Source organism: Anticarsia gemmatalis, chromosome 19 (assembly GCF_050436995.1).
Source record: "Anticarsia gemmatalis isolate Benzon Research Colony breed Stoneville strain chromosome 19, ilAntGemm2 primary, whole genome shotgun sequence".
Classification (NCBI taxonomy): Eukaryota; Metazoa; Arthropoda; class Insecta; order Lepidoptera; family Erebidae; genus Anticarsia; species Anticarsia gemmatalis.
The window spans coordinates 2,904,045-2,924,712 of record NC_134763.1 but is presented as its reverse complement, the minus strand read 5'-3'; the positions used below and the strand labels follow the sequence as shown (position 1 = coordinate 2,924,712).

Below are 20,668 nucleotides of genomic sequence, written 5' to 3'. Positions count from 1 at the left end.
CGCCACAACGCCAAGTAGATAATTAAGAATGTCAATATGTAGTTTTCTATCTAGATATTTCCGTTCCGCATGTAGTGGGTTTGATTCCCGATCAAGACTACTGATTTCCATTTGTGGGGTAAAGGTATCTCATTTTTTTTTATTTTTTAGCCCGTTACTGTCCCACTTCTGGGCAAGGGTCTTCGAACGAGAGAGGGATCAGGCTTTGAGTCCAAGTGATTTTAGTAATAAAACAAATAAATTCGTTCCTTATTACATACAAGGACTATTGTTGTCAATGGCGAAACGTAGATATTATATAATATTACACCTTTACCTACACCTTCAGGTATAACAGACGTGGTTTTATGTATGTAAATAACTGAAAAAATAATAATAAAATTTCATCAGCGGCGTGTTATAATGATGTCGCAACAAGTCGTAGGCGGCAGTTGATCTTGAATGCGCGTGCGCTGGTGACAACAATGTGCGCTTTTCACGCTCTGAATGTAACATATCGTCAATTTCTTTTACGTAGGTACCTACCACTTACGTATGTAGGTATGTATAGGCTTGAGGGATTTTGGAAATGCTGAGTTCTAGATTGGTAGAGAGAATTTATAGAAATATTAGATTCATAGATCATTGATTTATATACATTTCAGGTTTCTTCAGTATTTAAGGTTAAATTATAATGCGGAGTGATTTATGTAAGTAAAGTATTTTACATAGAGAAATCCAGTGTTTTCCTATAGATATTATGTGCTATGTCAGACTACAGGATGTTTTCAGGTTCTGTTAGAGTAAATTCGCCTATATATTTTATGGTTTATGAATGTAGATTGCCTGTAGTTAATTTACTCACATACAAGTTCCCGGACAATGGACCTATACCTATTGCAAACTAAAACACACTGTAGATTTTTATAACAGCATATTTTTTTTCAAACGTTCAAAACCAACATTTAGAAAAAATGTTGTCAGTTAACGGGAGTCGTAAGTAAAAAAATGGATAAGACATTTTTACCAAATTAATACTCAATTATAATGTTGGTATCTGAATTCGAATTTGAAAACACTGCTTAACCTAAAGCCTCTTGCCATGTAAACTATTGCAGACAACAAGTAAAACGAAATCCCTAAGAAGTCTGTTCTAAGTTCCTCACCAAGAATTCTGAAGTGAACTACAAACTTCCTACTCAGAGAAACCAGGAAGCCATAAGTAAGTCACTAGGGAATTAACTGATCAGCTTCCTACTAAGATAGAATCGGTCCAAGACCGTGACGCTGTGTAAAAGTATTATGCAATGTAGACCACATGTGACAATCGTGTTTCCCCATGTTATTGTCTTGAAGCATGCTTTGGAACGCCCTGTATATAGACGTATACGGAATTGGAAGTCGGCAGTCATTTTCAAGAGACGGGTACGATGGGTTCTAAGATTTTCTTTGTGGTGGTAGCGGTGTGCTTGGGGCTGGTTGCCGCGGAGTACAGGAATGATGGGTAAGAGGCATTTTTTGTGTTTGTACCTGAATTAATAGTCCTGGGTGTTTAAAAGGGTAGTACAAACAAGTGGTGGACTAAACGTGGGGCGGAAGGGGCGGCCCACACTAAAATTTCTAATCCAAAAGTCTTAAGTGCGGAGTAAAATAAGCCACTGCCGTCACTGGTTCAAACATTTCGGTGACGTTAAACGTCTGTGTTGCTGGGGTATCCCGTTTTACTCAAGCTTAAGTATAAAGATGAATAGGGATTTGTTTGTTATGTAAACGAAATGTTTAAAGCAATTAAATGTTCAAAAGGATCAAACACTTAGATTTTAATACGACAGAGAGTGGAGACACCTACCAACAGTTTGTTGTTCCTGTTAAGAATTAGGTATTTCATTATTTTAACCTAAATCAGTTTTGATTTCAGAGGCTTCATGCCAAGTTTCCTGCGCACTGAGGACCAGTTGGCGGAGCCATCAGCCAGGGTTGAGAAGGAGAGGGACAACCAAGCTGACAGGACCCAGAGATTTGGAGTATCGTCCTTCGGTGGGACCGGGGTGAGTTCATGAATTTTATTTCTGTGGGTACACTTAGTACCTACTTGCACGTGTCATCAAGGGAATCTGAGTATTTTTAATGTATAATTCAAAAGGCATTCGTACGTATTCCGGAGTTCGAAGAGTAGCACTAGGTACTACTAGGTAGCTACCTACTCCAGGGAGTTTTAACATCGTTATGTAATACCACGTGATACTTATTCATATTTTCGATAGGTAAATGTAATTAAACGGAGACATTGCAATAGAAAATCTTTTACCACTCAAACGATTGATGTTGGATGCTATCACGATCAAATTGAATCTAAATTATATTTTAAAAAAATGTGCAGATAAGTAGGTATATCTGACGTTCGAGTATCTGCCAGATCCTTGTAAGAACTCATAAAGATATTTTCTACGCTCGGCTGGCTGCTATATGATGTGCCGAAGACAATGAAATTGAGACATTTTAGAAGCAGCCAAGCACGACAATGAGTCTAATAAAATATTTATAACAATATGGTTGTTCAGAGTTGTTAACTGATTTGGATCGATCATAAAATTTCTTCCGTTGGTTAGATTAGTGGTCAAGCTTTAGGTACAGGTAGGATTTATCTTGTAATAACGACTTAGTTCTATTTTAATAATTTGAATTGTCGGTGTACGTGTCTTGAGCCTTTTGTCATACTTTGACCAAACTAATTACGTGGGGCAACTGACTTCTAATTGAAGATAGCTACGACCACCTACAAAAAATGTAAGGGAGTTTAATTCCTGGAATTAGGTACCTACTTATTTGGATAAATGCAGAATATTGACGCGAAAAAAGTTTAAATTCATTCTTTGAAAGAAACAAATCATTGCACGTGCAAGTCATTTGCAACCAAATTGCGCCGCCAAAAGAAAAGCTATGTCTCTTATGAATTGGCGTAAGCAGGTGGATGCAATCAAAATGTCATCAGAATGCTAGAGTGCATTTGCTACACATATTTTTTGGCAGGTTGTGTCGATTTTAAGGTACAGTCATTGTCATCAGATTGTATTCAGAATATTATTGTGGTACTTACGATTAATTTGTTTTTCGATAGTATCAGTTAATTACTCAATATATTTAGTGATTGATAGATAAATATTGGTTAGCATACGAAAGATCGATAAGGGAGAAAGCGTACTCCCATAACAAAATGCGGTTTTGTAATGAATTAATGGAGTCTGAAAGTAGGTATAGCTAAGTACCTATTCTTCTATATGTGAGAAAAATTACATCATATTAATATTATGTATTTCCAGGGTGGTTACGGCAGCACGGCTCCAGGACTCTACGGGCCAGTGAAGATAGACCTGGGAGGAGTGTTGATAGGTTCCATTCTGGGATTCGGAGCTGTCATCATCTTGCCAAAGATCATACACGCGCTGTCCTACAGTTATGGAGGTGGATATGGAAGGAGTAAGTAGACTGAAACTACTATGGTATTATTTAACACCTTAAAATATACAGGAATAAAAACCTTAAGTTAGATGTCGTTTAATTGTAAGCTGGTAAAAGTTGCTATGAATGCCACAGGTGTACAGATAGTTTAATTATTTACGCAATTTTATATTTTAACAATAACTTAAATATTTAAATTGTAGTACTACCTACCTAAACCCGTTTCGTACTCATTTTGGGTCTGTTGGATTCACTTACCTATATCGAATTATTAGAACCGGCCTTACGTACCTACCTATCTTAAGGAAAAAATATTAATTATTAAACATCATCTTCTTATCCCAGGTTTAGAGACAGACTTCAGCCAAGTATCGGAGATGTTCGGCAAGATCGACGAGATGCTGAGCCGATACAACGTGGACTCGACCGCGTGCATGCAGCGCCTCGCTTGCTCCTACGTGCAGCTTGCCAATGAGAACATGATCAGTGGGAACGCAACCGATTTCGATGCGTTACTCTCTTCTTTATCCAAGTGAGTTTTAAAACATACCTTTACTACTTCAACAATAGACTATTTCTTTAAAGGAATGTAGAATTTAAAGAAATTATTAAATTGGCAAGTTCATCAAGGAATGTGTTCAAAAGACAGTACTGGCTCATCCCTAGAATAATCTGAGCAACTCCTTTTGCTCTGACAGTGTGCACTTCTCAGCTGTTGCCTACTAGGGCTAATATCTTTATTACAATGATTTGAGTATAGTAGACATCGTATCGAGTAAAGAGAATGGCATCTCTTAATGTTGATTGAATCTATCCTTAAATAAGGGTGTTACAATTAACACGCAAATACACCTGCTTGGTATACCTACTGTGAATCCGATTAATGTGTTAGTTTCAGAATATGGATGTAAGCAATTAAGCATGTTTGTTACTTTTTCACGCATAAAATACTGAATGGATTTTGATAAAATGTCTCTTAATGCTTTTTACTCTTTGAAGTCTTTTTACGCGGACAAATTCACGAGTTGTTGCTAGTTACTTATAAAGATATTATTTGCTTTCCAGTAATTCGCTAGTGCACCGCATGTTAGACGGTACCCCAGTCTTCGAGGCGGTGTCAGCGGGCCGTTCCCTCGACGCTGACTGTCACTCGCTGTACGCTAAGTGCAAGCTCGATAAGAAAACAGTCGTCAAGATGCTCACACAACTCGTACCTTCGTAGATAGCGCAATTGTATAATAAATGGTTTTTTGGTGGTTGAATTTTTATTTGATTTGATTACTATTTTTATTCCGGCATATATCATTCATCTTTAACAACTGCCCCTGTGACGTATCGGAAGTAAGTATATAAGACAAAGGCAGAAGTTAAAGGTTCGAATAGTTGGCCCAGATATAATTATTGTGATTTCTTTCAAGAAGTTATCTGTGACTGTCTAATTGAAAGTGGGGATCTTTGTGCTTTGAAAAGCTTTTAAATGCGGTCTTGCAACTAAATTCTTGCTGGTCATGTCGTTTTCTGCCCCAGCGGGCCAAGAAAAACAGATGTTTTCAAACATTTCTGTCTCTCACACACGACGTCTGGCTGCACATTTTACACGTAAATAACTACAGGGTAATAAAATCTATAAATAAAACACAAACAATACAAATTTAACAATTTTATTAAAGTCAACACCAAAACCTATCTACATCATCTGATATGCTGGCAACGCAATCCTGAACGAACATACATATCGCACCAACGAGTCATCTCGCCATATTCCCTGACTGCTATACATTACAACATAATTAATTTATTATCTAGTTTTAAATATAAAACTTATGCTTTTGAGCATTCTTTACCCGGCTGTTTGTTTTGGTGGCTGAATGCTTGTTGCCTTTGCTTTTAAAAAACAAAACATTTTGATAGGTGTGACGTCATTTGACACGTAGTTGTTTCACAAATATCCAAGCCATATTTCGCCTTTAAAAGCATAATATCCCGTTTTACTACGACAATGATCAATAAATCAGATTATGACCATATCGATTCGTGACAAAAAATTGTTGGATTAGCATTACACTTAAATGTTCTCTTTAACCATAGCATACTTCGTAGCTCATAGTCCACATGCGTAATACGATTGTTTTCGCATAATATTACACACTGTCGGTTCCATTGCATTGAGTGTTTGATACTTATATTATTGAAAGTCACTTGAATGAGATGTTCATAATAAAATTTTGCTTTCAAACATCGGCCACCAAAACAAAAGTTAAGTCATGTGCACACAGGAGTATCAATACACATTGCGTAAAGCCGTGAGGCAGTGCTTTCACAAGCTCTTCTTATACTAACCATTTGAAGTAATATTATTGCACAATTATGTAACCATATGCTTATAAAAGTTTGGCAAGCAAGGCTTAAAATAGACTACAGATCGATCTCATTTCAACAAAAAAATCGCTTAGTTTGGGATTAGAGTCAAAATCTTGTACTAAACAGTGCGCTATAAGCTTTGTTACCAGTGTTGCCATTTAACCGGATACAGACAGTAAAGTTGCCAGTTACAAATAAGAATATCAAATTCATTATTTTTAGACATTTGACCAGCAAATTGAAAGTGTATAGTATGTATATTCAATGTATGGGCTTCCTCAAGAACATGTATTTGTAAATTTAGACACAAAACTCTTGCCATTATGATATAGATTTTAAAATAGCCCGCATAAGGTACATATTTGTGCAACAAAATTACCCAAAGTTTGTTTCCTCCGTCTATTGTGTACATACTCTTATTATAAAGCTAAGTTTTAACCAACGTTGGTCGTTATAATTCGTAAGTATTAATTTCATTATATCATTATGCTATTTAGTTCGATTAAAAATTATTATATTTGGTGTGGCAACACTTGGCTATTGAATGTATTTTTCCCATAAAAAAATCTAATAAAATGTTAATTATGTACCCATTAGTATAGTTTTGGGTTCAGTTTATAATTGCAAGTACACGCTTATTAATATAAGAGTATACCTAGATTTTCTCGTTATATATCCCTTTAAGATAATATTAAGGTATAAATGTCGGTAGTCAAAATACTGGCAGTTAAAGGAAGAACTCAGTTACGTAAAAATATTATTTCGCAAAACTGGAAGGATTAACAAAATCAAAGCAAGTGTTGCCACACCACAAAAAACCTAGATTTTCAATTGTAATCTTATTATTTTAGTTCAAATGGAATAGTAAAACAAAATGCATGATCGAGTAAGATAGACAGGTAATGTGGTAACTTATTGTGAGACGTTTAAGACATTCGCAGTTTCGGACAAAATTATATAAAAAACGAAATAAACTAACCATTCTTAAATATAAAGTTATTACATAGTATACAATTGACCTGTAATTCTACATAATAAATACATAAATAATAGAGTATCAGATATTCTTAAATGCATAACCTATTTGCCGCCATGACAGTGCGATAGTACCGCCATCTATTGGCACTCGAGTGTATTATGTAGTGCCACCATTTTTGTTCTTCGTTATAGAGTATTTGTGATATACCGTAGTTTATTGTGAACTCTACGAATGCCTAAAGTCAGTGGAAAGTAAGATTGTTACTAAATGCAAAGCTTATACGTCCGTTTGTTCAGAGCCATTTCTATAATTAAAAGTATCAAATATATACATTTTTCATCATTAAATATTAAATCTTTGACATCATTCAGTGATGTGTAAATGGCGGGGGAGAAAATATATAACTTTTGGAAAATAACATTTAAAAAGAAACTAAAATCATCGGCGCTGTTGCAAAATTATTGTAGCCTTTTTCCGTTTGAATAATACGTATGTATTTTTAATTTTAGATTATTGTGACCTATAATAGATAAGGTTTTGTAGAATAGTACTTAAATACCACTAGAGTACTAACTATAGTTAGCAAGAAAGGCCCCTAAATACGTAATTGTACCGGTATTTTATATAAAAAAAACATCGAAAAAGACCGGTAAAAGTACGCGTACTTACAGAAATATTCACAACAGCGCGTGGAAAAAATAATTTTACAACTAACTGGTTCGTTTCATAATGCACCAAGTGAATGTTATTGAAGAAATAAAAGTCTCCCGAATGCAGAAGCGCTTAGAAGCATTTAGCTTTCAAAGAGTGAAGTATTTAATGTATTAGGTTGGGGAAACACTTGCAATAAAATCTATTTGGCTTCAAGAATCACAAATGAGTACACGGTTCATAAAGTTTCTTTCAATGAGATCGTGAGGTACCCAAATATCGAGCTTTTTTGTGTAGAGAAAAGATTTTATTACAAGTTCATACATACTATAACGCGAAAAGACTTTTCCCCCGACCTTATATGTAATTAAAGGAAAATAAATGACCTTTATTCGTTCGCTTTAAATAAGCATCTCCTAGGAGTCTAATTGATATTAGTAACGCGGGTTACTCATATCAATTAACTAGAAGTCCCAATGTGTTAATGGGCAATGAATTGACTGCCTCCGTGGCGCAGTGGTTTAGGTCACCACGCCGATACCACTGCATCGGGAGGTCGTGGGTTCGATTCCCACACGGGACAATTATTTGTGCGATCCACAAATAATTGTTTCGGGTCTGGTTGTGCTTTGTGTCCGTTGTTTGTATGTTTGTAAAAGTCCCCGCGACACAAGAGCAATTCTTAGTGCGGGAGTTGTCTTTTTAAAAAAAAAAAAAAAAAAAAAAAAAAAAAATGATAAGCAGACAACCAAATTGTTAGCCTGGATCTGCATTCGTACCTTAAAATATTGCGACCAGTCGTAAAACAAGAACATAAGGAGAGTTTTTCGGGCAAGGTTATTAATCATATGTATCAATACCAAAAGGGCACATGTCACATTACATCAACAAAACACATACGCTCTTTTGAAATTGCACATTTTTTGCATTGGCAATAAAATTGTTATATACATTTACTTGGTAATCGTGAAACGGACCGTAGTACTTAAAAATAGAATGTACAAGTAGTGTTGCAACAGTCGAAAAACATTGCTTCTCGCTATACCTACAGTACATATTGAGGAAATAAGGCTACGGCAACATATTCATAAGATAAAAATTAAAAAGAAAATCCCTTTAATAGGCTCATTTCCTCAAAAATACAACGTATTGTCTTGTTAAATACTAGGGATGCTATGGATCTGAAATTTCGGATATAAATGTACCAACATTGTATCGGTTTCGGATACGGTTACGGATAATTTAGGTTACAGATGCTTAATTCAGAAGTTTCGGTCCGAAAAACCTGTGTCATTTATAGAGTCTGCTCCTATCCGAAATTATACGAAACTTTCGGATAAAATTTCGGATATCCGATAGTTAACGGTTAGTCCATAACATCCCTGTAAAATACCTATTATTGTGTATTTCGCGCTCCTCCGTGTTTCAAGCAGTGTCGTTTTTGATTCTATTACTAAATTGCATTTTTAATAAGTGACCTGCACGGCAGTGACTAGTTAGATGATTATTTGAATTTACATTCAAAAATTTGCTTTGGGTCCATGGTAGTACGGTACGGATAATTGTTTTTAACATATTACTAAATTGACTTGCACAACAATTAATCAACAACAAAACAACTGTATGTACTAATTTTCATTAAAGTTAGCACGGAGATAGTTGTAGATCCAGCTCATAAACGGCTCTTCTTAAAATTTATCAAAAACCTTAAATTTTTCCCCAAATTATACGCGAATCATATTTTGTGAAACTGACACGAACAAAAAATTGCATTCAAATGTTTCTCCAAATTAAAACATCCTATGTGATACCGTTGTTACGCTAATATAGCACCTATACCAATGTGTATTGAGTTGTTATTGCACTACCACGACACGTGTGAGTTACGACGGAGGAGCGCGGTTATGTGGAGCGACTCACTGACACAACATGCTGAAGAAAGAGTTCGCGTATGCCATCGGCTTGACATCGGGGTGTGGCTGGAAGAGAAATAATAACGTTATTACTTTAATAAAAAAAAGCATTGAAAATATATTATGAATACGATATATAGAAATACAAGATATTCTGTAGATTTTAAAATACTTTAAAAGGTCTTCACGAATTATGGACATCCTCTTTTTTTTAAGTCGATTGAAATGTGTTCAATACAGACCTGTGAAGCATTTTTATTATGTCTTTGCAGTTCCCGGTAAAAATATTTTAGTGTTTGTGTAACAATATGCTTTGATGTAGTATTAACAAATATTGATTACAACTTTAAAATTGCTTAGCTTTTCTGCACAGATTCGGTCAGACTTTCATAGTAATCTGATAAAGGATGTTCTAATATAAATTCATTTTAATAATTAAGTGATACTTACCACTGCTTCATAAGTAGTGAAGTTAGGTTTCAAGTCTTTGCCGTTCATTGTGATGAAAGCACCAAGGTTACCCATTGTATCACTGAAAAAAGTACCATCATAAATGTTATAACTTTTTTACTAGTAGCACAAAAATAAAGACACTATTGCCTTTGACTTGGATAAAATCTGATAAGGGATGAATATGATTCTACGTACGTGACAAAAGTTAGGTTATCTAACGTTCTATAAGATGATAAGACCAATAGGAAATCGCAGGAAACAGCCGGTAAATAAATAATACGATTAAGTGACGGTAAAGCGAGCTAACTACGCATTTTAAACCCGGACTATAAAAACTATTTTTTTTAAACTAAGCTGGGGCAATCAACAATACTGATAATATTATGAACGCGAAAGTTTGTGAGGATGTCTGTATGTATATACGTTTGTTACATTTAACTTTAAAAGTAAATAATTTGAATTTGTTGACATTTGATACAGAGATCCATACTATATACTATAATATTATAAATGCGAAAGAAACTCTGTCTGTCTGTCTGCTACTCAAACACGCCTAAACTACTAAACCAATTTGCATGAAATTTGGTATGGAGATATTTTGATACCCGAGAAAGGACATAGGCTACTTTTTACCCCGGGAAAATGACGCATTCCCATGGGAAAATTCAGGTAGCGGACGAAGTCGCGGGTAGTAGGTCGGTAAGCTAGTAGTTTATAATTTTACAAGCAGAATTTTTACATCAGAAGGGCAAAAGTAGTTGCTAGCATTACTTACCAGTAGTTAGGCGCAGAAAACACAGTAATACACTTCCCATCATGAGCGAGTTCGTAGCCATCGTTCTTGACCTCGTGGCTACGTATGATGTAGTCCAGGTTGTTTCGTGTGAGGAAAGTGTTGGTCACGTCGGGCCCGAACTGGCACCCCACGCCGCGCTTCGATGGAGCACGACCTTGCATCGGCTGAGGGTCTGACCACAGCAGCTCGCACATTATACCTGGGAATGATGAAATATTATATATTTGCCGTTGTTTATCAGGATAAATTCCTTTAAACAGGGTATTTGACTAGCTTCTCAAAAAAAACAAGTCTTGTTTGAATAAAACATACATACTAAATCCGTAATCCTTCAGCAAGGTTCGTTTTTCTTTTATAATGTTAAATATTAAAACATTTCTAATGTTAATCCTATGTATAGGAGGCGAACCTATTGCCAAATACCGAAAACGTTAATTACTCCTGGTTACTACTGAGAACACTCCTATATAATATCCTGTCTGAACCGGGAATCGAACCCGAGACCTAGTAATCAGAAGTCGCGGACACTACCGCCCAGACCACAAAAGCAGTCATAACCACACACATATTAAAAGTATACAATACGCAAAAATCATCGGATTTTAAATTGGACTAATGCCCGGTTTCTGAGGCACATTTAGCGGTAGTTTATACATTCAAACTGTCATATTTATATGAGCTTAAACACTATTGAATAGTTAAACTACCGCTAAATATACCTCCGAAACCGATACCATAACACACGCAAGAGACCAGACCACCCAATTAAAAACACTCACCGTCTTCCGGAGGTTGCTTATTCCTATCAACCTTTCTTATATCATCGAGCAGTACATCATCCCTGGAGAACAGTCCACCATGCATCACCAGCACTTTGCTATTGATGCAGTGGGCCAATGGCAGCCAGTTGTACACCTCAGTGAACAGGTCAGCCATCTGTGACGTGTATTTAGACGTCACTTCCCCGCGAAAACCGTACATGCGGTTCATGTCTAGGGTTTCGTGGTTGCCTGGAAGAGAAGAGAATTATTTTATGAATGAACAAAATGTTTAGGTGTGCTAAGGGGTAAGGTTTCTCGCTTTATGGTTGTGACTGTTTAGTTATCGATCGATGCTATTAATAAAGCCATAAGCGGAAATAAAAAAGCGGTTTGATTTGTCTTTATAACAACAAGGTGTAAATTAATTTTCGAATTTCGTACTGCCTTCTTGGAAATTGGTTTCAGAACACAAGATAAAATTCACAATATTTAACATAATGTATACGATGGACTTAAGATGCTATAGACAGTGAAAATAGTGTAACCCTTATATACCCTTGTATACCCTTTCAGTAGAGACAACTTTTGGAAAGAAGAAAAAGAGCGTAGTTATGAAAGCGTAGATAAAGAAAGCATTGAGATGCTTTAAACTTTTTCGTACTGCTAACCAAATATAATTTGCAATAACCTTTCATTTCGAATTTACTACTTACAATAATATAGCATCAAACTCACCTCGCGACATAAAGAAATGATCAGGATACAGCAGTTTAAAGCTAAACAGCGTGAAGATACACTCCACACTGAAGGAGCCTCGGTCTACGAAGTCTCCGTTAAACAGATAAGGGTTCGTCTCGGACGGCAACCCGTTCAGCTTGAAGATGTTCATAAGATCGTAGTACTGGCCGTGAATGTCGCCGCAAACTGTGAACTTCTTGTCGTCCGCCACCTTTATGTCGACTAAAGATGGCTGCTTTTGCAAGTACGACTTCACGTCAATTAGGATCTAAAAAAATATTAAGAGTGAATTAAAAAAAAAATTGTTACATACATACATACACTCTTTTCATCTTTTAGAGTTAATAATAATTGCGGCGGGTGGCATGTCCATAGTGAGTTAGATTAGTCGAAAGTCGTCAAACGCGCACGTACACACCCGTGTACGCGTGTACGTAACTCACGTCTCAAGGTATACGCATCGCATTAACAATCGGTAGTTTAAATGCTGAAGAAATTATTCACTACATTTTAAAGCAGATGTTTCTATCGTTAAACCACCTTTATAGAGTAAATAAAATTGCACAATAAGATAGCTCAATTATTTTGAACAATTAAATTGACCAACAACTTCTGTAGAAACCGTCAATTTAATATTTCACAATATAAAACATAAATGCATTATGATATATTGTGTAATGTTATTGATAGTTTAGGCAAGCAACCTAAGATTACTTCATTCGAGAAATAGAAAAAAATATCATGAGTGTTGAAACTCTGGTCTTGGTCTCTTATAAGTTGTTAGACTATAATAAAAATATGAAGTAAATTAATCATTTACATACCTTGTAAGCATATTTCTTGTGTAATTTCTTCTGTTGTTTGTAGAACTCCATGAGTTCAGTGACAAATTTGAGCGTCACCTTGCCGTCTTCGAGCACCGGACCATCGTACTCATCTTCGATGGCTGTAACAATATATACATTATATATTATTATATAAATTTAACCCATTAATTTCCCGATTCTGGGCAATAGTTTCCTCCCGGAGACTCTTTTTACCACGCTGGCCAAGTGCGGATTGGGGACTTTGCATACCTACAAGAACTGTTCTAAAGAACTCTCAGGCATGGTTGCATCATGATATTTTCACGAACATTTGACTATTGCCTAAAGTTAAAATATACATCTCACATTAAAACACTCTGGGAAGGGTTGATAAATTGATACAAAATGAACAATCTAATGATGATTATTAAAAAAATGATTACGATAGAAATGGTTAACTAATAATGAATTAAAACCTTTTTCATCGTGTTTCTCTTTCGCATGTGTCCTTTTGAACAATCGGAACATGTCGACTGCTTCAACAACACATCACTTCTAATAAGTACTTGTTATGTACAATAATAAATAGCAGATAACGTATAGATAATAAGCTATTTACTTATCTAAGATATTTATCTACTGAGATTTTTAATACTATTGCATCCTTGAATTTCCTTTATGAGATTTTTAGGTAACTATATTATGATAGAAGCGCTAATTGGTAGCTGCATACGAGATCAGTAGGTTAAGAAAACATCGGTGCGGACTCTCCAAAGATGGGTGGTCGTTTAGTGGCATGGGAGAACTATGAGCAGATTTTGTGTATAGGAAAATCGTCGAAAGTTAAGTCAACCTCAGTTAATTTCAATTAGGTAGCCATGATAATCATGGAATCTTACACGTTAGAAAATGTTATAATAGCGAATAAAGTCACATGTAGGCCTAGTTAAAGTACTATAGAAAACAAAACGACGCATAAAAACTGGTTCCTACACGACCTAACTAGAAAGTACTGAACAAACTGTGAAGTTAATGATTTGTATTTTGAACAATCAAGCAGTTACAAGTGGAATCGCTCGGAAAGCAATTGTGGTTCACGTAAGTGCTATATTTAGCTACGTAAATAAATAAAAGCGGGGCGAAAGCGTACAGCTAACATGCAAAGTATCCTTGGCTTACAAGAAAAGTGTAACATATACGGATATGCTTTCGAAAACAATAAAAAAACATGCAGTCGCAACATAAAGGTGATGGTAGGGATTTTTAAAATGGTGCAATTACAAAACGCGTTATTCTTTAATGAAAAAAAATATAAGGACGTAATTTTTTGCAGTGTCTTCACTGATGATACATAAAACTATGAAAAAACAAATTAATTTAGCGGTATTTTAAGGGCAATCTTTTTTTAAATACTTATCACTAGTACTAGTTTTTTCCCTCACCCCCATATCTATAATAAATACCTTATATCCCCTATATCTTTATAATAAATACTATTTTGGAAAAGTCAGACTTTGGGTCCTTTTAATATGAATATTTTGTAAAGTTACGACAAAAGTGTATTAACTCATACATGCCCAGAACTTATTTATTACCAATTTTTACATATTTGAATTGCGAAAAGATTTACATATTTGTTAATGACTGCATAATTTTGGTCGTTATTGACTCTATGGGCAGAGGATACTTGAAAGTGCCTCATTTTAATTACTCAACTTGCTGTTCACCTAAGAAATATGCCAACGATTTACACACTAAGCTACAACAGCCAAGCCTAGCCTAAATAATAGGAAATTATAATTTATTGACTAATTAGAACTTATATTACCAATATGAGCCTGCTTTTGATAAAACATGAATCACATTATTTACTTTGTTATCAGTCATAATGTATTTATACTATAATTTATCTAAATTATCTGATACCTTTTTGTTTCGAGGTGATTATTCGAAGAAGCAGCAGAAATATAAATATGATCAAATACTTCTATTTATAAAATTTTACTTAACTCACCCCTGGTTTCTGAGGTATATTTAGCAGTAGTTTATCAATTTAATAGCATATAAACTTATACAAAAAAACCCCTATTGAATAGATAAATAACCTCTGTACGTATTCAGAAACCGGGCATGAATAATTTTACTTAACATCACACAGGAATTAACCACTAAATTCAAGCATTCAGATTGTGACAGTAGATTAAATTTGTGAGCATTTGCATCCCATGCAAAGATTTTAAGAAATAAGATATGAGACAATACACCAATGACTTTTGAACATTATATTTTGTGTAGAAGAAACCTTACACGTGTAAGTACTTTAATCTTGTTGCTAAATTATTTAGTTAGATCATATAACTCATGTAACTAAAACTGAGTTACTAGTTTAGCAAAACAAAGAAATTATTAGAAAAAGAACAGAATCGCCAGTGATGAAAAAAAGAAATAAAGATCTATGAAATAGTCAACATGCACTAGTATACTGGACAGGACTTACAATGGACTTAGAAAACTTCAAATGATTACTTAATTAATAAAGGTTTTTAAATTACTTACTCATAGCATCCAAATTAATGGAATCGGCAATGTTGACCTCCTTCTTATCAACAGATATAGCTTTTTCAAAGGCAATTTTCTTAACTATCTTATTGCATTCATTGTATTTCATCTTTGCATCTTGGTCATTTGGCCTAACTTTGGTTACCTGGAAAGATAATACACAAATTAGAGAAAGCAGTTCATGAGCAAGTTAATAGTATTAGTGATATTTTAGCGCGAAGGCCTTTTCGCATAATTGAAAAGTTAAAATTAAAGCACTAACCAAAAGGTTGTATAAAGAGAATGATACTATAATTATTTTATTTCTGTGATTTTAGCATAGAAAAATATAACAGTAAATACCACTTCAGTTTACTCATAAAATAAAAAGTTAAGTCTTCATAAATAGTCAGTAATCGGAGTGATTAAAAACTCAGAGCATAAATTGACCTACAATTAAATAAGCAGTCATTATAATGCTAATTAGGCCAGCAAGGCTGTATAAACATTGTTATTCATGTCATTGCAAAAAAAAATATAGGTAGTAGACAAAAGAACATAAACAAGAAGCTTTTTTTTACATGATTCAGCATTATTACATGTAAATAAATAAGATCACCACCAAATTTAGAGGTAAGATTGCATAATAATATAATTAATGATTTTCCTTCAACGGCACAGCATTTTTTAGGTAACGTTACTCAAAGTTATAATGGTATTTTCATACTTACATATTCAAAATCCTTAAGCGCTAGTTTGTACTTTCCTAGGGACATGTAAGCCGCTGCCCTTCTGTAGTAAGCCTTAGTATAAGCCCTATCCAGTTCAATTGCCTTCGAAGCATCACTCAAGGCGTAACCGAAGTTCTCTAACCTCAAGTTAGCTATACTCCTGTTCGCAAAGAACACCGCATTCTTCGGATTCTTCTCTATCGCCTTTGTATACAACTCAATAGCATTATTGTAACTTTGTTCTGAAAATTTGAGGTTATGTAAATCAGATTTTTGTGCTATTCTTGTCACAATCAATATGTTATAAATATCGCGTGTTCATTTTATTCAGAGAAACGTTCATTAAGATAGGTTTAACATATGATTATACAAGAAACTTACTTTTAAAGTATTCATTAGCTTCGTTTTTTAATTTTTCCGCTGCTTCTATGTCGTCCTGGGCGACGGGCCCGGTAATTTCCTCATTACTAGCCATTGCTTCACGATATAAATATTGGTATACTTAAAGCGTTATAATCTGAATAATTAGTTAATCATAAGAAAATGTGATTTTCTCACATACATTTACATGTTATCCGCAATTCATGAAAAATTAATTGACGGATTACTGAATGAACTTTTGAATGAGATGTTACATGAATGAATGATTTTCTGTCATTTTAGTTCGGATACGTCCAAAGAGGTACGAATCGGCCAATATTATTTTATTAAAAACAAATATTATGTGCAAAATAAGATTTAAATATCCTCTTTCACTAAATCCTTAAATTTGATTTATCTGAATTTATGAAACTGAAACTGACTCGAGGAAGTTTGAATTTACGAGAACTTAGTTTATTCTTATTATAACAATGGCAACATTTGAAAAACTAGAATTACAGATTTTTTTTTATTACCCTACAAATACAATGTATCACATTTGGTTCAGTTTCTTTTAAATCTCTGCTGAATTTATAGGTGGTCAAAATAGCTTATTGTAGCGTTAAGGCCAGTTTTACCACTTCTGAATAAGTGTCAGATAACATTTCAGATGGAATTCTGACAGTTATTGTTACACATTTAGTTTAATTTTATCTCGACGCGTCGATGGGTTATCTGCCGCTTCTTTGTATGAGTTGTGAAAGTAATAAAATTGTCGTTGTCTTCTTCTTCTTAGCGTGTCGATGGCAAACAAATTATAATATTAATTTAAAATAGTGTATAACACTTTCTGTCTTGCTATACACTGCCAGCCCAGTATTCAGCTACGTGTATAGCGTTTTCTGTACAGCTCATAAGGTCCTGGTATGAGCAAGAGTCAGGGCACTCCGGGCATGACAACATGTGGGCCATGTCCTCTGTGGCTCCACATCTACAAGAAATATTTGACCTGTCGAGGAAACCCCACCTGGCCATGTTCTCCTTGCTACGGCCTACCCGGGTTCGTAGCCTATTGAGGGATTTCCAGGTTGACCACGGCATATTGTGTCCTGGTGGGAGTTCCTCGGCCGGGGGGACAAAGTCTGGAGGTGGAGGGTAGTTTTCACGCCAAATTGTGAGCCTTTTTTGAGACGCAGCGCTGCCACTTAATGGTTGGACACACCTAACAAAACTGTTACGGCTTTTAAGTCGTTGAGGGACACCTTTGTGCCCATTCAAGGGGTGCCGTTGGTCTGTTTCCATTTTGTGTCGTTCTCTGAAAGCAGCAACCTGCCTGCGCACAGCAGGTGGAGCTATTCCGGCTAAAGGATATAGCATTGGTACCGGGGTCGGTTTGAGGCAGCCAGTTATAATCCGGCACGTGTCGTTTAATGCTACATCTACTTGTTTCGCATGAGCCGATCTACTCCACACTGGGGCGGCGTATTCCGCTGCTGAGTAACAAAGAGCCAGTCCTGTGGTGCGCAGAACATGGGGTGAAGCTCCCCACTTGGTGTTGGTAAGGCGTCTCAGCAGGTTATTACGTGCAGTAACCTTGTGCTTCACATGTTTGCAGTTCTCTTTGTAATTAAGTGACCTGTCTAGAATAATTCCCAGGTATTTCGGACTGGAGCAGTGTTCAATTGGAACTCCCTGCCACTTAATTTCGAGAGGTCTATTGGCTTCTCTATTGCGTAGATGGAAGGCACAGGTTTGGGTTTTGGAAGGGTTTGGCTTGAGTGCGTTATCCTTGTAATATTGACTCAGATCGTCAAGAGCCCTGTTAAGGCAGTCTTCAACTGCTTCGAAAGATGACGACTGTCGTTGTGTGAGCTAAGAACATTTTTTGAGCCTTAATAAAATTAGAAATATTAGACCTTTTTTTAGTTGGTCAATGCATGAGATTGCATTCCCTGCGTCCGGGGGAGCACAGGGGTATGCGACCGCGACCCCGACGCGGCAGAAATATTAGACCTACTACGTATTGAAGCCACCTATCGCGGCTACTAGACCCGTCCAAAAACAGCGGATGATCTCTTTCAAACATACTTAGTACTATCAGCGCAAAAAGCTGCGGCAGTAGGTAGGTATATTACCTACTTAATCTTCTATACTTACTGCCTAATTGACGCACCAAGATATCAACTTGGCGGCAAAAACACTATGATTGGAGCTCGAGAAGACTTCATTTCGTGCGTATTTTGATTTTGCTGCTACATATTCAAATTCAAATTATTTATTTTCTCATGTGTTACAAAGGTGTTACATAATATTTTGTACAGTGTCAACATGAACCCTGCAAGGGCGTAGCAAATTAAGTATATAGCATAGGCCAGAACTAATATCGTATCCCCTGTTAAGGGCGTTGATGGGGCCTGCCTATCGGACCTCCACAAACTAGTTACAATAAGATACCCCTCGGTAAGACTGCTTGCCCGACTTTCAAACTTCTAGTAACGACTGTCAAAGATCTTCGAAAATTACACGGAGAAATTCGTTATTTATAATAATAAATAATCATCCACCCACAGATCAACCTCGGCAAGCACAGCTCACCTTAGAGATCGATCCCCGCGGCTGTCTTTACATAGCCACAAGCTCCTCAGAAAAATAAAACAAAAGCATTATTATTATTTATTTATTTATTATTAAAAATTAAAACTTAACATGAATAATTGCGTGCTAATATAATAAGTGTGTGATGGTATTCGCTAGTGAATATTATTATTTATTGACCTACAATAGTCGCTGCAAGATGGCGCAGACGAATAAGACTATAAAACTACTTTTAACTAATAATGCTGAGCTCGGTTCGGGACATTCGTCATTTTGTTCAATTTGTTTGAAGTAATCTTGTAAAAGTTCTTGTCTCTGGTTAATGATATTGTTGATTGCTGTTACACCAGTTGCAGGCATTGTTCTTTCACGGCTGAGCTTCCAAGCGCGAACTGTAATAAATAATTTTATATTAATACTGACATCATTAACATCCTGCCAATTATACCCGAAAGTGTACGTAGACAGAGGTGTATGAAAATTTAGCGTTTCGCCATTAACAAGTTAAGTCCCATGTAATATGTATAATAACTAAGTATAAAATTAAATGTTTAGACTGCCTCCGTAGCGCAGTGGTTTAATTCGCCACACCGATACCATTGTGTCGGGAGGTCGTGGGTTCCATTCCCACACAGAACAATTATTTGTGCGATCCAAAAAAAAACCTTTCTTGTCTGGTTTTTTGGTCTTATAAACATTACTATTAAAAATTTGAGGTTTTTAATAATTCTAATAAAGTGAATAGATTCGCTACATTACCTTGTCGTCGGAAGGCATTGACATTAGCGCAGTTGTACACTAATGCGAAATTCGTGTAGTCAGTAGCTAAGACGACGACGTTAGTTGTCACTGAGGAACCTGGAACAAAAACAAAGCCTTCTGTTTGTACATGGTCTTATTATTATGTATATCATAATATATGATATTATGCTTAAAACAAAGTCTTGCCGCGTCTGTCTGTCTTTTCGAAATACCCACTCATAATCAACTGCATGTGTTTTTCGCCAATAGATAGACGCCCAGACTAATTCCGATTGTGATAAGTTTTCCCTAACGATTTGTCTTTGATATTGTTAGTCGTTTGTGTAAAATTATATATTTGGGTGTTTGTTACTGAATCACACCAAAGTAACGGGTTTCGATGACATTACATAGATAGTTTATAACCTGACATCTATGTTACAACCCGAGAAATCTTTTCATAAAGTCGTTAGAAGCTAGTCAAGCAACGAAAAAATCTTTATAAATTACCTTCTTCTTCTCCAGGGAAGGTCAGAGAAATTCTAGCGCTTCCATCAGTAGCTTCCACATTTGCGGAACCTTCTACAGTCTGGAATTCTTCATTCCGGACCGCGTAGTTCAGAACAGTGATGTTTCCTGAAGCTTCGTCAACGGTAAACCGAGATCCGACGCAGGAGTTGTCGTTTAAGTCATCGTATCTCTCTGTGTGGTACCAGGTTCCAGCGAACTGTAGATAAAAAAAAAGGTTAAGAATATGACTTGAAACAAATTAATGACAATTCACTGCCCATAAGTGTCTGTAGTAGT

At 35.7% G+C, this 20,668-nt stretch overlaps 3 protein-coding genes across 5 annotated transcripts in view; 1 reads left to right on the top strand and 2 right to left on the bottom strand.

Annotated features, from left to right (window-relative positions):
* Positions 1-1,329: 1,329 nt before the first annotated feature.
* On the top strand, positions 1,330-4,700 carry LOC142981152 (uncharacterized). Of its 2 annotated transcripts, none has more exons than XM_076126851.1 (5): positions 1,330-1,483; positions 1,898-2,027; positions 3,300-3,456; positions 3,784-3,970; positions 4,504-4,700. In XM_076126851.1, the coding sequence occupies exons 1-5, from the start codon at positions 1,410-1,412 to the stop codon at positions 4,658-4,660; spliced, it is 705 nt and encodes a 234-aa protein (XP_075982966.1). In that variant the 5' UTR covers positions 1,330-1,409; the 3' UTR covers positions 4,661-4,700. The 2 variants fall into 2 exon arrangements, with proteins under 2 accessions (XP_075982966.1, XP_075982965.1); XM_076126850.1 differs by having other exon boundaries at positions 1,364-1,483; positions 1,886-2,027.
* A 383-nt stretch (positions 4,701-5,083) lies between these two features.
* On the bottom strand, positions 5,084-16,769 carry PpD3 (protein phosphatase D3). The gene is made up of 9 exons (XM_076126529.1): positions 16,547-16,769; positions 16,166-16,407; positions 15,453-15,600; positions 12,915-13,036; positions 12,088-12,358; positions 11,371-11,601; positions 10,571-10,790; positions 9,793-9,874; positions 5,084-9,408 (listed from the first exon to the last, which is right to left on the bottom strand). The coding sequence occupies exons 1-9, from the start codon at positions 16,638-16,640 to the stop codon at positions 9,346-9,348; spliced, it is 1,473 nt and encodes a 490-aa protein (XP_075982644.1). The 5' UTR covers positions 16,641-16,769; the 3' UTR covers positions 5,084-9,345.
* Positions 16,770-19,188: 2,419 nt separating this feature from the next.
* The window catches only part of LOC142981240 (uncharacterized), a 31,308-nt gene continuing 29,828 nt past the window's right edge, over positions 19,189-20,668 (bottom strand). For both annotated transcript variants that reach the window (XM_076127003.1, XM_076127004.1), the window contains 3 exons: positions 20,372-20,588; positions 19,880-19,978; positions 19,189-19,512 (listed from right to left, as the gene is read on the bottom strand). In XM_076127003.1, the coding sequence (XP_075983118.1) occupies positions 19,301-19,512; positions 19,880-19,978; positions 20,372-20,588 (528 nt within the window). In that variant the 3' untranslated portion in view covers positions 19,189-19,300. The remainder of the gene's footprint in view (positions 19,513-19,879; positions 19,979-20,371; positions 20,589-20,668) is intronic.